The sequence below is a fragment of the Orussus abietinus genome, unplaced genomic scaffold (genome assembly GCF_000612105.2).
Source record: "Orussus abietinus isolate OABI.00-Male unplaced genomic scaffold, Oabi_2.0 scaffold26, whole genome shotgun sequence".
Taxonomy (NCBI): Eukaryota; Metazoa; Arthropoda; class Insecta; order Hymenoptera; family Orussidae; genus Orussus; species Orussus abietinus.
The window spans coordinates 570,392-587,035 of NW_019395989.1; the positions used below are offsets into that span (position 1 = coordinate 570,392).

A 16,644-nucleotide genomic window follows, 5' to 3' on the forward strand; every position below is an offset into this window, starting at 1 on the left:
ATCCGGTTCCTGTTTGACTCGGGGTCCCGGGGCGGTATGAAGTAATACCGTGAAAACGAAATCCCGGGACACTCACTTCTCGTTCAGGGACGGTTTCCCGGTCTCCTGTCTCCTGGGGGTCCTTGGCTCGCCTTTCTCGTCCCTGTAGAAGGCGTAGAGGCTCACCGAGAATCCCAGGGCGTGCAGGATCTCGTGTTTCACCGTGCTCAGCAGAGTCTCCAGCTCCTGGGGCTTCGTGCTGATGCTCTCCGGGCACAGATTCGCGTGGCCGGCTATTGGCCTGAAATGCACAAACCGAGACGTGAAACCTCCAATTTTACCATTCAAAAATAATTATTCATTTTTACCAAGGTATTAAATAGCTCGTTATGTCAGTTTATCAAGTCCTCGTGAAGTTTTCACTGTACGGAAAATTGTACAAACAAGGTAGAAATTCCCGCGAACGCTCTAAAATGGACAAATCGATACAGAGATATAACATGTTTCGATTTTTCTTAATTATTTACCAACCCATTTATTTATTTATTAGTTGGTACACCAGTTTATGAAGCCTTCCCAATTACCATTTAATTATTCACGACCATTGAACACTACTAGCAATTTCTCATAAATTATCACCACTCTTCTCGATTTGACCATTTCTCACGGTCGCTAACAAACACGAAAGTCCAAATTTCTCCCATGTTGAATTATAGAAAATTCCTCCAATAATAATAAAAACTCACAGGGCGGGAAATTCAAGGCTCCGTTTTTCGATGTTAATTTCTTTTGTCCCCTTTCGTAACACGCACGAAGGAGTATATTTTATACAACTGTGCCAGTCGGCCGGAGATGCGCAGGGGTTGAAATAAAAGGAGAACGGAAGTAGGTCTCGCGTGTAAACGTCCCCCTCGGGGTGACAAATGTTGGGGGTGCAAATACAGTCGCGAGGCCGCTTTATTAAGCCGATTAATGGGCGCGGGGGTGTCGGCGGTGTTTTGTAATAATTTTTTTCCCAGGGCCCGATAAGATTAGGCACAGGGCCATGTGGTCTTAAAAGGGCCTCGTTAATTACGGGCCGGTAGCCGCAAACTGCCATGACGGAAAAGTGTTTACACGCATCAGCATTATCGAGCGAGCGTCGGGGCGAAATCGCCGAGGGTGGGAACCGCCCCTTGTAGGGAGCCAGTATTACCTAGGAGGGTACACAAGGGTAATGGCCAGTTGGTTATTAGGGGAGCTGCCGAGAGAGGAGAGAAAAACCACCTTGCAAAGGGAAACGAAAATAGTAGTTCCATAGGCGTATTAACAGTCCAGAGGAAATTTTTGGGGTAGGTTAGTTTAGGGGTGGAAACCGATATTCCGATATTAGGGGGTGAATTGCTTGGCGAGGGAGGAGAGAAAAACAGTCCGTGAAGGAAAACGTAAATAGTAGTTTAATAAGGAGTACTAGCAGTTGCGAGTACATTTTTCGGGTAGGTTAGGACCCTTTATTTTGGCACCTCCGGGTTTGCACAACTTTTCGCCGCGAAACAGGCAAATGGACTCGTTAAACAACTCATTTTAACAAAGTCGAAGGGATCGCGTGTCTCCCCTGTAATGGCGATCGGGACTCGAATTTGCATACGCTTAGGCGCCCGATCTCGCAATTCTTCCCACTTTCTGGGGGAATTAACCCCCTGGAACGAGGAGCCGCGATTGAATCCTAGGGTATAAACTTCCAGGGGGTTCGTAAAACGAACTGGAACTCGCGAAGAAACGAGCCACTTGGATTCCCTTGTATTAGCCGTTTCAGGGCGCTAAACGACGCGACTTTGGCGTCCCTAGCAACGCCTGGTTCCACTTTCCCGATTTTCGGTATATCTGCATCTCCATTACTGTTGTTTCTCCTTCTTGCCTCGCCCCATTTTTTTTTCACGGTCGCGGTCTGTTTTTTAAATGAATAATTTGTTTTTTATACTCCCAGAAGCTCCACTTCGATAAGTCGCTGCCTTATTCGACTTCGACGTAGAATTTGTCACTCTAAATCCGTCGTCGGAAAGAGACGCGGAAAGGTGTCGAAGAATTTTTTTTTTCCATTTTTTCTTGTCAGTTCCTTTAAAATATTCGCTCACCTGTCAAGGGCTGCCTCCTGCTGACAGTGAGCGGCGTAGGCGACTGTCAAGCCTTTGTGACAGCGCTCGGTCTGCATCGCGGAAACGTAGAAGACGAAATCCGCACCGTCGATTCCTGGACCGGCGACGCTTCCTTCCGCCTCCACGCATTTGTGTCCCGTTGCGTTGCACACCCTGCACACCTGGATGCAACGGTGAAAAGAAAAAAAGAAATAAATTAAATGGGGAAAATCCATATTTTTCCCACCGGTCCAATCTGGGCCGAGGTCTGCGTGATGGGATTCGTTCGGTTCGGAGCCTGATATTGACTGATAGTTGTCAAGGCTGTCAGAGTGCATCTCTGGAGGAGAAAATCGAGAAAAATTGGGGGAATCGAGGAAAATCGAGAAAATCAAGAGAGGCTCTGAATTAACGAAGATCTAAAGAGCGCGAAGGAGGTCCGGAATTATTAAAGAATTTTTTTTTTTCCCCAAAAATTGACGAGGGTCGTACAAGGGAGGGATACTCTCGGTAAAGCGGGACTCTGTGGTTCCCGAGGGAAGCGAGACGGTCCCGGAATAATCCCTTATTAGGGGCTCGTCGTCCAATTAAGGGCCTCGCCTCCTTTCTGCCGACTCGGGGAAGGAAGCTCCCTGAAATGTGGGGAGAAAAGGGGAGAGACCGAAGGGACGTCCGTCACTCGACTCGACAAATGGCCGCGGAATATAAAGGGGGAGAAGACGCGGGGAAGAAAGCTCGAGTACGCCGAGTCGCTCTCATTAACCACCCCGTGACAACCAGTGACAATTACGGCCTGACAGATCCTTATTAAGCCGCCGCGACGCCTTGACGCGGTCGTCGTCCCCAGTTCCCGAGGGAACGCTTCCGTACCGTCGGTCGAACAGTCCACGGCTGGACGTGGGATATTTTTCTCATGGGTTCCCCTTTCTCGTTTTTCCCACCCTCGAACGTCGAGGAGAAAGAAAATCCTGATAAATCAGCCCCGGATGAGGAGATACTATTCTGGAACTCGGAGGCTGTAGGGACCAACCGCGCTCACCTCGTTGGCTGGTTCCACTTTCTCTATCCATAATATTGCAAAGGATTTTTTTTCTCTTCTCTAGCGAATACAAGAGTGAAAAAGTATATAGTGGAACTCTGAGGTTGGCAGGGACCAATCGCGCTCACCTCATTAGCCGGCTCTCCACTTTCTTTGCCCAGGCGCGAATACAACGAAGGCGGACAATCGTGCGTACCCTGAAATTAATATTCCCTTGTTCGGGGCTGGGGACGTCAGGGCGGACGCGGATTCATCCCGACGATTTACGCCGCTCGTTAATTCCGCGTGCGTCCACCGGAGGGGCGGCCGCGGAAAAACTCGCCGATTTTAACGACCGAGATAGCCCAATGAGCCGCCTAACGCGGTCCGGACACGCGGGACGTCCGCGGGAGTTACGCGTCGCGTTTCCTCCGCCCTTTTCCCGAAAATAAACCCCCGCAGGGAGTTTTATATTCCTTATCGCGAGGGCGTTCCATTAACGCGACCCGATCACGCAGGTTACGTATTTACAACGTACACGCGATTTATGGGCGACGGTTCCCCATCGCATTTCTAAATTATTAGTCCGTTCCCCGAGTTCGCGGACGAGCGTTATCTTTTGTATCATTTTTCTTTCGACAAATGTAATCCCACGAGGAACAGTTTAATACCATGAATTACCCTTTCGTGTCACCTTAAGGGGATGTGAAAGTGACATCCGAAGAGTCACTCGTTTCAACCTTCACAACGTCAATGAAATTTTTTTTCTAAGATTTCAAAAATACCTGCGAACAAATTTCGAAAACATGGAAATTTCTTGGGTGTCGGGACCTTCCTTATACCTTCCACGTTGACATTGTAAAGTTGGAATCGATTCGGTTCACCCAGTTTTGAGAAAAGTGGAATATACGAGAGCTTCTTGTGGCCACTTTTGACATAACCTTAAATCCAGGTGTGAAGATGAATTACGAGGTTGGGAGACTCACGTCGAGATGCTCGTCAGGTACGACGACCTCGCCGCACATGGTGACGGGCCTGCAGGCCTCGATGCAGTAGGTGTGTTGATCCTTGAAGAAGACCTGATTGCTCTCGCACTTCCTGTAAGCGGGGAGGGGGAGTTACTCTCTCGCAGCGTACCGTGGATGTTAGTACAGGCGATTTGCGGGCGAAATTAGTATTCAGGGAGCGAGCGAGGAGCAATTGGGAGCGTCGCTTTCGGCCGGATCCGTACGTGGGTTGGTGCGGGAATCGGCGCTCCTCGTCAATGGGTGGGCGGTGGGTGATGGGTGGTGGGTGGGTAGCGACACGGGGTTGAATCGCCGGGGCGTCCTGACGTCTAAATTACGGATGCGGAATCGCGATTCCGCGAAGGGTTGGGGCGTGGGATGGGGTGGGACGGCCGGACAACCCCTTGATGCACGGTGCAGCATCCACGAGACGAGTCACCCTCTGACCACCCTCAAGAGCGACTGGAAACCGAATTCAGGAATTCAGGAGGAGATCATTATTGGATAGGGACGATTTCGGAGGTAGAGGGAACTAAGTTTAAAATTTCCCGAAATAAGTGCCTAGCGCTTTTCCGGCCCGGGTAAGAATACCCGATCTTCGACGTCTGCACATAAATAATGGGTAGGGTAATTACCAGGGGATGAATCGGATAAAAAAAGAACAACACATACCGATCTAAATGTCTCCTCGCGTATAATCTATACATTGATAACGAGGTCCGATTTAATATCCCCGTTTCGAAAACCCCACCACAACCCTTCTGCCTTAGAAACGACCTCCACCCCCGCAGCACCCCCGCGGTCCACCCGGACATATCCGAAATGATGTTTTCCCACCCAGCCGTGTCCGGGATGAAAAATTAAACTGGACGAAACTCGATCAATGTTCCGGGCTCTCTCCGGTGGCATTCCAGATTGCGGGTGATCGAGTGGACCGCGTGGGGGTGGTTCCCCCCATGCCTCCAAAGTATCCGCGAGACAATTTCCCCGGACGCCTCTCCAGGGAAAAATCCCCCTCCCGCCCCCTGAAAGGTCTTCGAAGGGGGTACCTGCCCCCGCGTCGCGATTTCCCCCCAGCCCCTCCCTCGTTCTCTCCCTGCTTGCACAGCGCGAAGGTCGGAGCTCTTTGCGTCGTTTGCCGCGATTTCGCAATCAAACATCCATTAAGAGGTTCTTGGGGTGACTGGGGGGCGTTGCTACTCGGTATCATGAATTAATCATGTCGAGATATAATCCCCGTTTCATTTGCCCCTCCACCCCCTGATCTCCTCACCGAGGAATTGGATCGGGTCGTTCTCCCCTTACCTCGACTCAATTTCCTGTGATTAAATTTAATTTTAATGATTAATATCCCCTCCCCTTCCCGGCTCGAACCACCCCCGAGGTCCGTTTTTCCGCGAAAGTGCACTTTACGGTCTTGCGGGAAAATAATCGACTAGGGTCTTGAAACCGCTAATGCGAGGCGGAGATAAATCTCCTCCTGGGGGGAAGACTCCCCCACGTGGGAGGGGGGGGCACTTCGTCCCGTTTTCTATTCTCATTTTCTGGATTTCGGAGGGAGACGAAACGCGTTGAGAAAATTGCGAAATTGCGGAATATGCCCCCCCCCCCCAAGTCGGTATGTCCGGGAAGACAACGATGTTCAGGGATAATAGTTCGCGGGGGGGGGGGGCAACCCCCTCTGTACGTAATGGTAACGGGCTTGCACGATGACGCCGGTGCATAAAACGCTTCGCAGCTTCGATGCGCTCTTTTATGCGGAAAGTTTCACTCCCCCCCCCTCAATGGATGGGGGGAGACTCCCCTTGAATATTCACGCGCAATTTCGCGGATCGCCCCCCCCCGGCCCCTTGCGACGTTGGGCGCGAAAAAAGTTCCAGATATCGGGGCGAATGTCGCCCTTCGGAAGGGTTGAAAAAATATTCGGATATTCTTTACTAGGAATTTCCAGGCGTGGGGAATTTTTGGCGAAAGAGCGCCATGTTGGAAATGCGCGGAAAAGTTGAAACAGATTTGACAAAATGATGACGACCCTTGAGGGGCGATTTATGATTTTCGAATTTTTTTTAGCGGAGGGAGAAAGGAAATTCATTGAACCGCGGAAATCATTAGTTAATTCAAAGGACGATTAATTACTCGTGCCAAATGATTATCCTTTAAATAAACAAAATGTTTCTTCGGTTCGACGAGGTTCCTTTTCCTCCAGGGTAGGAGGATGGAATTTTTTCGCGCATTTTATCGGCGGCGAAATTCGGAGGGACGTGGGGGAGGGTGATGGTGGAGTGGTTCCTAGGGAAGCTCCGAGTGCACTCCGTTAAATAAACATGCAAATACCGCGGCCGATCGGACCGAATAAATATCGGCCGGTGCCGGGGCTCGAGGGGACGGACAAATACGAATTTCACCCAGCGACGGGCGCGGACTGCGCCGATATACACACAGATGAGGTATCGATCCCTCGAACGTCGGGAATCGAGACTCGCCGTCTCCTCGCCCCCTCCTTTCCCCCGATTTTTTTCGGCACCCCGTCGCGTGCTCGCCGAGCCGCGAAACTTCGCCCCTCGACGTGCGAAAATACCCCCGGACCGCATGCGGAAATCTACGGGAAACTCCGCTCTATATTACCGTGGAAAGAGGAGAAATGAAAAAGGAAAACGAAAGAAAAAAAATAAACGCGCCCATGAATTTTCCGAGTATTTTTATACCCTGCAGAATCCACGCCGAGGTTAGGAGGGAGCGATTAAAGTCGAAGTCGAATTTACCGTATTGGAAGGATGGACGATTATTAAGGGTGATTTTTTTTTTTTTTAATTTCAACGGGGTGATAATCGCGATATGGGTCTGTGGAGGTGGAAATGCGTGGACACGAGAGAATAATCCTGGAAGGAAAGATATAAGTGCGATGAAAGGAGGGAATTTTTCGGGCGCGCAGAACTTTCCGTTGGACCGCCCGGAAGGTAGGGGGACTTTCCGTTGGAGCGCGGCAAATGTAGCCGCCGACAGGAGGTCCATCGGCCAATGGGAGGCCTCGCTTTAGAACGCTCGCGATCCGCGGATTTTCCGAGGGCAGTTTTCTCCATCGACGAGGTAGTGCCTTTCCGCGTTAATGGCGGGTCGGAATTACCCGGGGAGGGCGTTTCGGGCGGGAAGACGGCCTCCCAGGATATCCCCGGAAACGCCGAAGAGGGATTCCATTTTGAAAACAGGCGCAATTCCGCTTAACAGCCCGGCAATAACCATTAGCCCCCCGCCCCGTCGGGGGGTAGTCTTCGGAAGTCGCGGAAGATCGTATCCGACGACGGATGGCTGGATCGATGCGTGCATCCTCCTTTATGTAGAACGGTTCACCTTGGGCTGCTAGAAGTGCCCCAAGTGCTCCGGAATGGTCCCAAATGGTCCCGAATGCTCCCTCGGGACAGAAATTTACCCCTCCCCCGTCGAGACTTTCAGACCGGGGAAACTATTCCCGAGAAAGTGCCGAAGCGTCTCTCTCCAATTCCGCGTTACGTGTACCTAGACGGGAATTTACCGCATTTACTTTGAACCACCAAATTTGACGCCTCGATCGATCGTTAAATAATTTTATCAAGAATATTTATTAAACCCTCTCTAGAGTAGTTGCGATTTATTCCTGTACTTATTATACATGTTGACGCGTCCACGTCTCGCGAGCGACTGACGCTCGCGCTTCCCCCTCCCCCCTGACGGTGGAGGCGTCCAAGAAATGGGAAAATGCAAGTGGGTCAAAGTCGCTGAACTTTTCGGGATCCCGGAAGTGGCGGAGTTTCCCGGGATATTCCGATGAGATTCGGAGGGATGGAAAGCGGTCCGGAAAATTCCAAGGAGTTTCGAAACGGTCCCCGGGGAGAAAAAGATTCCGTCTCGCGTCGATTTTAAAAAACGTTCGAATATCGCAACCTATCCTTCTATTTATTCGTTTTCCATTTTTTTCTTTCAGCTGTCGCGTTTTTTTTAATTACCATCTTCATTGTCCCAAAGCTTCGCGGGGGGTAATCACCCTAGACAAACTCTCCCCGGCTAATGGCTTTGCATATCGATCAGTGAGTCCTTTATCAGTCGTATCACCCGCGGAAAATGCTAATCCTTGCAAGCTTAACCATTAGAGTTTACGAATAATGCATGGGGAAGAGGCTCACTGGAGCTCGCCGGAGATTTTGCTGCATTTACCCTGAAAATCTCCGTTTCTTTATTCCGCATCATTATTTCAAGCCCCGATCACGAATGCACATTTTAAAATCAAACGCGTAGAATAAAAATATAAAATGTCGAAGTAGACGAACTTCTCGAACGAATCTAAGAAAATAAAATCCCTCCTCATTTTCGGGTTAATTAAAAAAATTCCCGAATGTCATCGACAACATACCAAGGAAATTAAATAATAAATTAAAAAGAAATAGTATATCACCGCCTTGTACATATGAGATATACGACCAGCAGTATAAAATTTCCAAAGAGCGGAATGACAGCGAGAAATTCGAGACTCGGCCATGGGGGGTGGAGGGGATGAAAAAAAAGGAAGAAAAATTGAAAATCACGGTGCGGAATCGGGCAATCGCATCCCGAGGCATCCCCGTGGTTTATGGGGCGATAAGTCGCGCGAATGGCCGCCGTCCGAACTCGACGATTAACTGCCCGACGCCGAAGGAATATTAAATTCTTCCCGACCTGTCGGTCGGTTTATTCGAGCTGGGCTGAGAATACGCGAACCAGACCCGGTCACGAACCGCCGCGGAACCGCCGCGGAACCGGGCCAGCCCTTGGACACATAAAGCGTCCAGAGAGTGCGGACTCAACGTCCTCCGCAAGACACGCATCCTGCATCAACGCCATTTCATTCCAGTTAATTCGCGTGAAATCCTTACACGAATTAACAAACCATTTCCCCAACTTTCAATATCGATTTCTTTCCTCAGGACATTATCAGTAATTTCCAAACGACTCCGATAAAGACCAGACCCGAAAATCCGAAATTCCCTTTTTTCGAGAATTCCGCGGATTTCCAGGTTTTCCAAATTTCACGGAATATAAGGTGGCTTTAGATGGAAGGCAGCATACCCCGTCCTCCGTATTGCCGGAAGCTCGAATGTCAATTTAAATATGTCCGCGCACACAGGGGCGCGCATGCGCGCCCACGTTCAGAACGTATGCTCGACAGGAGCGGCGCAAGAAGGGAGAGACATTTATATGCAGACTCGATATCTCCCTTTGAGAGCGGAAATCCGATGTGCCCCGCCCCCCCATCCCCATCCCCAGTTATTACGTGAGGTTATCGCCGAAAGCGAGAAAAGTGCGTTCGTAGAAGGGAGTGGCACTCCCCAGATGTGCTCCATTATTTTAACGGTACTCCACTGAGTACTATTAGTCACGTGGGCTGCACGCCGAGCCCCCCCCTACCCCGCGACTGTCAAGGGTTAACTGCGGAAATGGATTCGTTCGTCTCAGTAGGACTGGAGACGCCGACCCCGACGCATCGGCTCTTGTGGAGGAGGTGCGGGGGGGAGGGATGGGGGAAATGAGGGGAGGAGACGCGCGAATCACGGGAGTGATTTAAGCCGAGATCTTGATGCGCAGAGGTGGTGCACGCGTGTATGCCCGCCATTATTGGGAGAGTACGAAACTTCGAGATAATTTCGTCTGAGATGCGCCGGCGGGTCTCGAGTTCGACGCATCTCGGGTTTGATTAATCGCGAGACTCGCGTAATTCGTCCCGCCATTGTGCGCATCCTTATTGTCGATTTAGGGGAGGAAGGTTCCTTCATTTTCCCGACATTTGATGCACCTGCGTTTTGGGAGTGCGCCTCCAGACTTGGGAAGGATAACTCGATGATAACCAATTGTTTCAGGAATTTTGTCAGATCGACCCTGGCAGCGTACGTATATTTTGCATGAAAAATATTTTTATCTCGTTCCTAGACGTTCAATAGACGGAATCGCTTCGCGTTTTGCTTCTCCTAGGATTATTACTGCCCCCGAAGAATTCCTTTCACGAGGGGTTTAGCGCGGGTGTAAACGCCGTGTATGACCAGCTGGCGATAATACTCACCCTTACACCCCCTCAGGGAGTCTCGTCGTTAACGTACTCCTTTTCCTTGGGTACGTACACCCATCCAGCCGTTATCTACTGGCCCACTCGGGCCGTATAACGATAAGAAGCCCCCCAAGCCCCATGTCGGGGGGGATCTGCCCCCGAGTGGAACGCGCAGGTTGCACGTCGTTTTAAGCGTGGCGCCAGTCCGGGTAAAGTGCATTACCCTTCCTATTCCATGGACGGGGGGAATCGCCCCCAGGACGAGGGGGGGTAATAACGTGGCGATCACCCGGTTAAACTGCCCTTTTTATGGGGATCCTCCGACGACCCCCCGCGAACTGTGTCGGCCGTTCGCGAGAGTCCTTCCTTCCTTTCCCCATTAAAGGACGACTTTGGCCCATTCTAATGCGATAGAATCGAGTCCTGGGAATGGCGATCGTGGAACGACCCTCGCGATCCTCTCGAGGAAGGACACGGTTACTGCCGCGGTATTTTAAAACCACCCCCCGGGTGGGAATCCTTTTTCCAGGACGAGTCTTCCTCGATTTTCCATGTGTCCTTTGTGCACGTGATGATTTTTAGTGAGGCCGGAGGCATCGCGATTATTGGATTCAGTGTCTGATCGATTCCTGGAAAAGGGGACAGGGGATGTGCATTTTAATACCATCCCCCGGGGGAGAACCACTTTTCATCACGAGTCTTTCTCGATTTTCCCTGTGTTAATGACATATATGATGCTTTTTAGCGAGATTCAGAGGCATCGGTTATTTAATTCATTACCCGATCGATTCCTGGATAAGGGGTGCTCGGCATTTCCAAACTATCCAAGGCGGAATTAAAATAATATCCAGGGGATGTGGATGAGAATGAGACATCAAGGTCGTTACGTATTCCGCTTTTAAGAGACTCGAAGCGTCGGGGCAAGAAAAGAGGGGGTGGCACCCTTTGGGGAGGGTGTCGCGACAAAGTGTCACCTTCCCTTAATCCCCGACGGTGGAACGCTTAAACCGACGTGGACGGATCCGCGGTCGGGGGTGGAACTGCAAGAAAACCAGGCCATGGGGTGGAAGATAAATGCCGAGCGGCGGGCTCTCGACCTGGGGCGACAGGAGATTCCCTGATAAGTAGTCGCGAAAGAAAATGGAAAAGATGGCGCCCCTGTCCGGGGAAAAAGGGACCGGCCGGTGGGTGGTGGGTGGTGGGTGGTGGGATGATGGGACATGGACGAAGGGGCAGGGGCCTGGGGGCGGCACAGCAGGCCGCGACGTTATCGATGGGGGGCGACGAGCTTAACTTCTTATCGCCGCCCCCGCGATAGGGGTTGAACACCGCCAACTTTCCCTCGCACTCCATGGAAATGCCCCCATGGAGCACAAAGGCTCCCGTCTACCCCAGGGGATGATAAGGCCGATAAGAAACCGGGTCGGGATTTAAAGGGGGGCGCAAATTCCCCCAAGGGGATGAAAATGGGAACCTAAGATCCTCTCCCCCTTCTTCCGGCGATTATCTCGCGATTCGGATATGTCCTAACCCTATTTTCATGCTTTCGAGAAATTTTTTTTTTTTTACGCGGATAAAAGCTGGCGAACAATGATTCGCGCGGTTCCGTTTCGCGGGGAAAACGTCGCCGAAAAAACATTCCGCGCCGGAAGGACGCGATGCCGGGCGGTAATAAAGTTTACGGGAGGGGCGGAGAATGACCGGGGGCTGAAAATATTTTCAGAATTTTTATGCACCGAGCAAAGCCTCGTATATCAACCCGGCGAGGTGCACGGGACGGAGGAAAAAGTCTAAATGAACCCCTCGTATGAGTTATGTATGTACAGATAATTTTCGCGGGGTAGGAGAAGGGACTCGTCCGTTTATCCGGCGAAATGGAAGCGCCGAGGGATGAAAGAGAAATTAAAAGAAAAAACAAAATGGCGAAAGAACAAAAAGAACTTTCAGCCCGCTTCGTATTATTAATGATAACAAAGGGATACGAGGGGATAATGATAACGTTAAATACCGGCGCGATGGTACGAGCTACATTGTCCGACGTGTAATGCGCGGCCGAATTAATTACTCGGTGCCGCGGCAAAGCAAATTTGACTCGACTTTAATTATGCAGAAATGATGATCCGGTTGATGGGAGCGCCGCCATTTTTTTCCGATGAAATGAACCGAGAGGAGAATTCGGGGGAGGACATCAAAGGCCGATTCGCCGACACGCGAAAGGACACCCGGGGGGTCGTTATCCTTCCAAAACCCCAGGATCCTTGCAAACTACTGGGATATAACGCGGGACTCGTTTCGATAGAATCTGGGAAAAGGAGAAATTCATTTCGCGTGTACATACTTTTCCAAGCCTGGATTACCCAATTTCAGTTCCGCCATCGGGGGCACTTTCGACAATTCTTTTCGAGGAAAAGAAAGATGGCGGCAATCGAGGGTCAATCGGGGTCGTCTTCATGGAGAAGAATCGCGGGAGGTTTCCGGGGGAATCCACCCGGAAGGGAAATCCGGCGACTCGAAGCGGTCCGAGACTTTCCGGGGAAAAGCGAAGAAAGGGGGAAAAGAAAAGATGAAAAAGCTCGGAGAGGCGTTATTAAGGAAAGCTCGGCGAGTCCCGAAGCGGCTCGCGCGGTCCGTTAAAAGGGGAAGAAAAGAGTGGAGGGAAAAAAAAAAGAAGCGGAAATAAAAAAGAAGAAGAAACACAAAAAAAGGAACGCGCAGACGAGTCGTGGCTTAATAAGCGGCGGCTTAATTGTACCTACCGCAATTACCGGATTCTCCTGGCAATTACTCGCAAAAGGCCTTCCGGGGACCACCCGCGAGGGGGATCGGGAAGAATGGCGACTTCGCGGGGGGGATCCTTTGCCCCCGAGGTAATAAATGTACAGAGACTGGCGTATTGCGACCAATGAGACGCAATCGCGGCTATTCTACGGTTTCCTCCCCCTCTATGACCGCCTCTGTATTCTCGAGCGAAGAAATCGATTTCGTTCCTGGGCCCATTCATCCCTCCGCACTCTGTTCATAAATTTCCAGCGATTTCACTTCCAAAGATGTAAAAAAATAAGTACACACTCATACCCACCCGTACACCCCGAGGAAAGAGACTTCATCGAATCGAAGAAATATTTCTTCGAATACCAGTGAAATAATTTGTTAATTCGAAAAATAATTATTCGAGTCAGATAATTACTGAGGATGCGTCAAGGTAGTACAGGTTGCAATACATTCGAGGTTAGGAATCGTTCGATTTAAGGTGACCCCCAGAACGATCCAATTTACCCCTCAGAAGAGTAGAGGAACCCCCGGCGAGGCGGTGATTAAATTTCATCGTCCAGGCGGCACCAAGGGGGGTGAGTTAAATGCAATTATCCGGACAAGGCGCAACGAGAGGTGCCCGGAGACAGTTTGCCGACAATGGCGGACGTCCCCTCGGAGGAAGACGGCGATTCCGAGTCCGAGTGGAAGCTGAGTCGCGGAGTTTCCGAGGAGTCGTGGCAGAGCATGGTGGCCAGGGGGTATTTATGAAGAGGTCGGTCGTGCAGAGGGGGTGACGGGATGGGACGCGGGCCACCCCCTACCTAATCCCAATCGGGTCCGCCAGGAGTTGATAAAGGGAGGACGCGCTCGCCGCGGACCTCAGTCCCTCGTTGGTCGTCGGCGAAGAAGGTTCGCGTTAGGGTTCCGGAAGTTGGGGAAACTCTCCTGTAAGATTTCCCGTGCCCCCGGTAAGCACCAAAACGTGACATCTCTCTTTTTCAGGAACGCTAATTCCCTCAAATTTGAAGAAGAAATCCTTCCACAAGCCCAGGAAATTCCACTAAAAATGTTTATACGCACGCATGTATGCAATTACGTTAAAACTGTAAACTGGAATAAAAAAAATTCCGAAACCCATCAGCCGTTCTGATTCCTACCCTGACATCTCTAGGCAGATCCACGTATTTATTCCGAGAACCAGTCAGTACTCCGTAGGGGGTCTTACCTGTAACTACCCCCGACATCGGAATAACAAGTGTCTTCGGGCTCGGCATTTAAGCCCGGGGCACGAGGTGCACCCCCGGGCATTATAATTGATAACCAAGGTCGACCTCGAAGGGACTTTAAAGCTCTTCAATAAGAACCGAAACGACATTCTTCCTATCCCCCCATGGGGGTGAACTCCCCCGTTCAGAGAATCTCGGGCCCTCCAAAACGGAAGAAAAAAAAAACAAAAAAACAAAAAAGGGAAAAATTAAATAAAAATAAAAACGGGACCGCGCACAACAATCCGATTAAAAGTTTGAACAGGTAGACCCCCCCCTTGCCCCCTTGCCCCTTCCTAGCGAGGTCGAGAGAGAGAGAGAGCACGTCGGGCCGGGCGCATTTTCGTAATGGATTTTAGAGTACCCTGAGAGAGCGAATGGACGGGCTCCCTGAATTTTTACAGCCATCCTCGTTTTCCTGCCCCTTTTACCACCCCCCCTTGCCCCCTCCCCGCCCCCTGTCGCATCAACATCCCCCGTTAAAGTCCCACGTACGGGCGGATATCCTTCCTACCGGCTGGATACGCGTTTCCTCGACCCCCCACCCCCTGCAATTATCCCCCCGGGCTCTCTTTCGAGGGAAACAGACGTGTACTTGTCCTTCCCCCCTCGCCCCTCAACTGCCAGCCGCCCCTTGTTCCTCAGGTAATTTGACGTTGCAAGAAACCCTCCCCAGCGCGATTCGGACGATGACGTTTACCTTCTTCGTTTCTTTGCTCCACTTTTTCTTTTATCACTCCTACCGACTTCTTATAGATAGTGAGGAAGAGAAACATGGCTTAATTGACAATGTCTGTAATTTTGGACGTTTGTTTTTTTTTTTTTTATTTGGAGAACGATTTTCCGTCGACTTTTGCTTCGGCCCGCTGTGCAAGGTAGCGAAAAATCGCGGGGGGGATTCCCGCTGCGTTTCGGACGCGACTCTTTGACGAGGGCATTTCGTTAATTCCCTCTGCCGCCGTATAAATGCGGACCGGCGTTCGGGGGGAATATTTTGCGAGCCGCTTGTAAATTAGGCCGGCGTTTACGAGGTCCCCCGTGCGCGAGTAATTAACGGCGCGAACGACGAGGCCGGAATTTACGGGCGATGACTGGCGCGAACGACCCCCCTCCCGAATCCTCCCCCACAATTCGGTGCCGGTCCCATTTCGCGTTTCCAAAAATTTGGCGGAATTTCGATCGAATCGAATGATCGTTCTCGGGATAAGGAGGAAGAGAAGAGGGGGGGAATTATAACCGGTCTTGAATAATGAATAAGGATGGAGGGGAGAAAAAAAAATGGCGGAGAGAAAATTGGGCCGGTCGATGCAGTTTTATTTTGAGGGGGGCATCGCGGTCATTACCGTCCCCCTATCGATCACGTCGAGCAGCTCGTTTTCCTTCCTCGCGCGAAAAGAAGCTCATCGAGCACTCCCTCCTTCTTTCTGCACCCCTTCGCGCTCCTCGGTATCGCCGCTCATTTTCACCCCATGGGACCGATCGATGGAAACTGCCCGGATAGCCTCCCGAGGGAACGGGAGACCCGAATAACCCGACTGGAAATGCTCGAGAAAGAAGGGGGGAAAAAAATGAGGCGGTTCCACCCCAGTCCTCGGGGTGGAAATTTGATGGGGGGATTCGAATACCGCGGTCGTTACGCCCCGTCGATTATATTCTCCCTCAGGAATTAAGATACGAAAACTCGAAAAAAAAGAAAATGTGAAAATACGAAAATGTGAAAAATCGAAAATGTGAAAAATCGAAAATGTGAAAATACGAAAAAATGTGAAAAATCGAAAATGTGAAAAATCGAAAATGTGAAAAATCGAAAATGTGAAAAATCGAAAATGTGAAAATACGAAAATATGAAAAATCGAAAATTCGTTGCACCCCCCTTGAATCTTTAATTTTTTTTCCCCATGACCGAGCCTGATTTCCACCCTTTGCCAAATTCCTGGCACCTCCCGGGGGGCGCAAATCTTGCAGGGTGGAATCGCGACGATAACTCCCCCTAGTCAGCCCCGTTAAGTCTCGCGGAGCGAGTCCCCCCTACGGAGAGAGGGAGGCGCCATCTTTAACCGTTCTCAGAGCACCGGGAGGCTCCTTTCGTTCCGGTCCCGTCGTTTCGGACATTTGTCTACCCTCGCGGGGGTCCCTTCCCCCGATAGTGACCCATAAAGTACACCCTGACCTACCCCGGCGGTAATATACGTGTCGTTTCCCCGGGACACGTTCCGCTTTTAGGTACTGTACACTTTACGCGCGGCCGTGCCGCTCTTATGTGCGCACGCGGGTGCCCCCCCCCCACAAAATTTACTCCTGCTCGAAATTACAAATTTCGGGCTTAAACCTCGAGAAAGGGTGCCACCTAATTCCAGCGTACTCGTGGAACATCCTTCACTCTCGAATTTCGAGAACTAACCTCAAAATCGAGTGAGAAAATCATCCCCCCCCCCAAGTCCGCCTCGCTAAGATTGCG

At 50.8% G+C, this 16,644-nt stretch overlaps 1 protein-coding gene across 1 annotated transcript in view; it reads right to left on the reverse strand.

Annotated features, from left to right (window-relative positions):
* LOC105703751 (leishmanolysin-like peptidase) overlaps positions 1-16,644 on the reverse strand; it is a 137,277-nt gene that overhangs the window by 8,756 nt on the left and 111,877 nt on the right. Inside the window, exons 5-7 of the mRNA XM_012432384.2 lie at positions 4,098-4,209; positions 2,094-2,275; positions 77-280 (exon numbers count right to left, since the gene is read on the reverse strand). Of these exons, the coding sequence (XP_012287807.2) occupies positions 77-280; positions 2,094-2,275; positions 4,098-4,209 (498 nt within the window). The remainder of the gene's footprint in view (positions 1-76; positions 281-2,093; positions 2,276-4,097; positions 4,210-16,644) is intronic.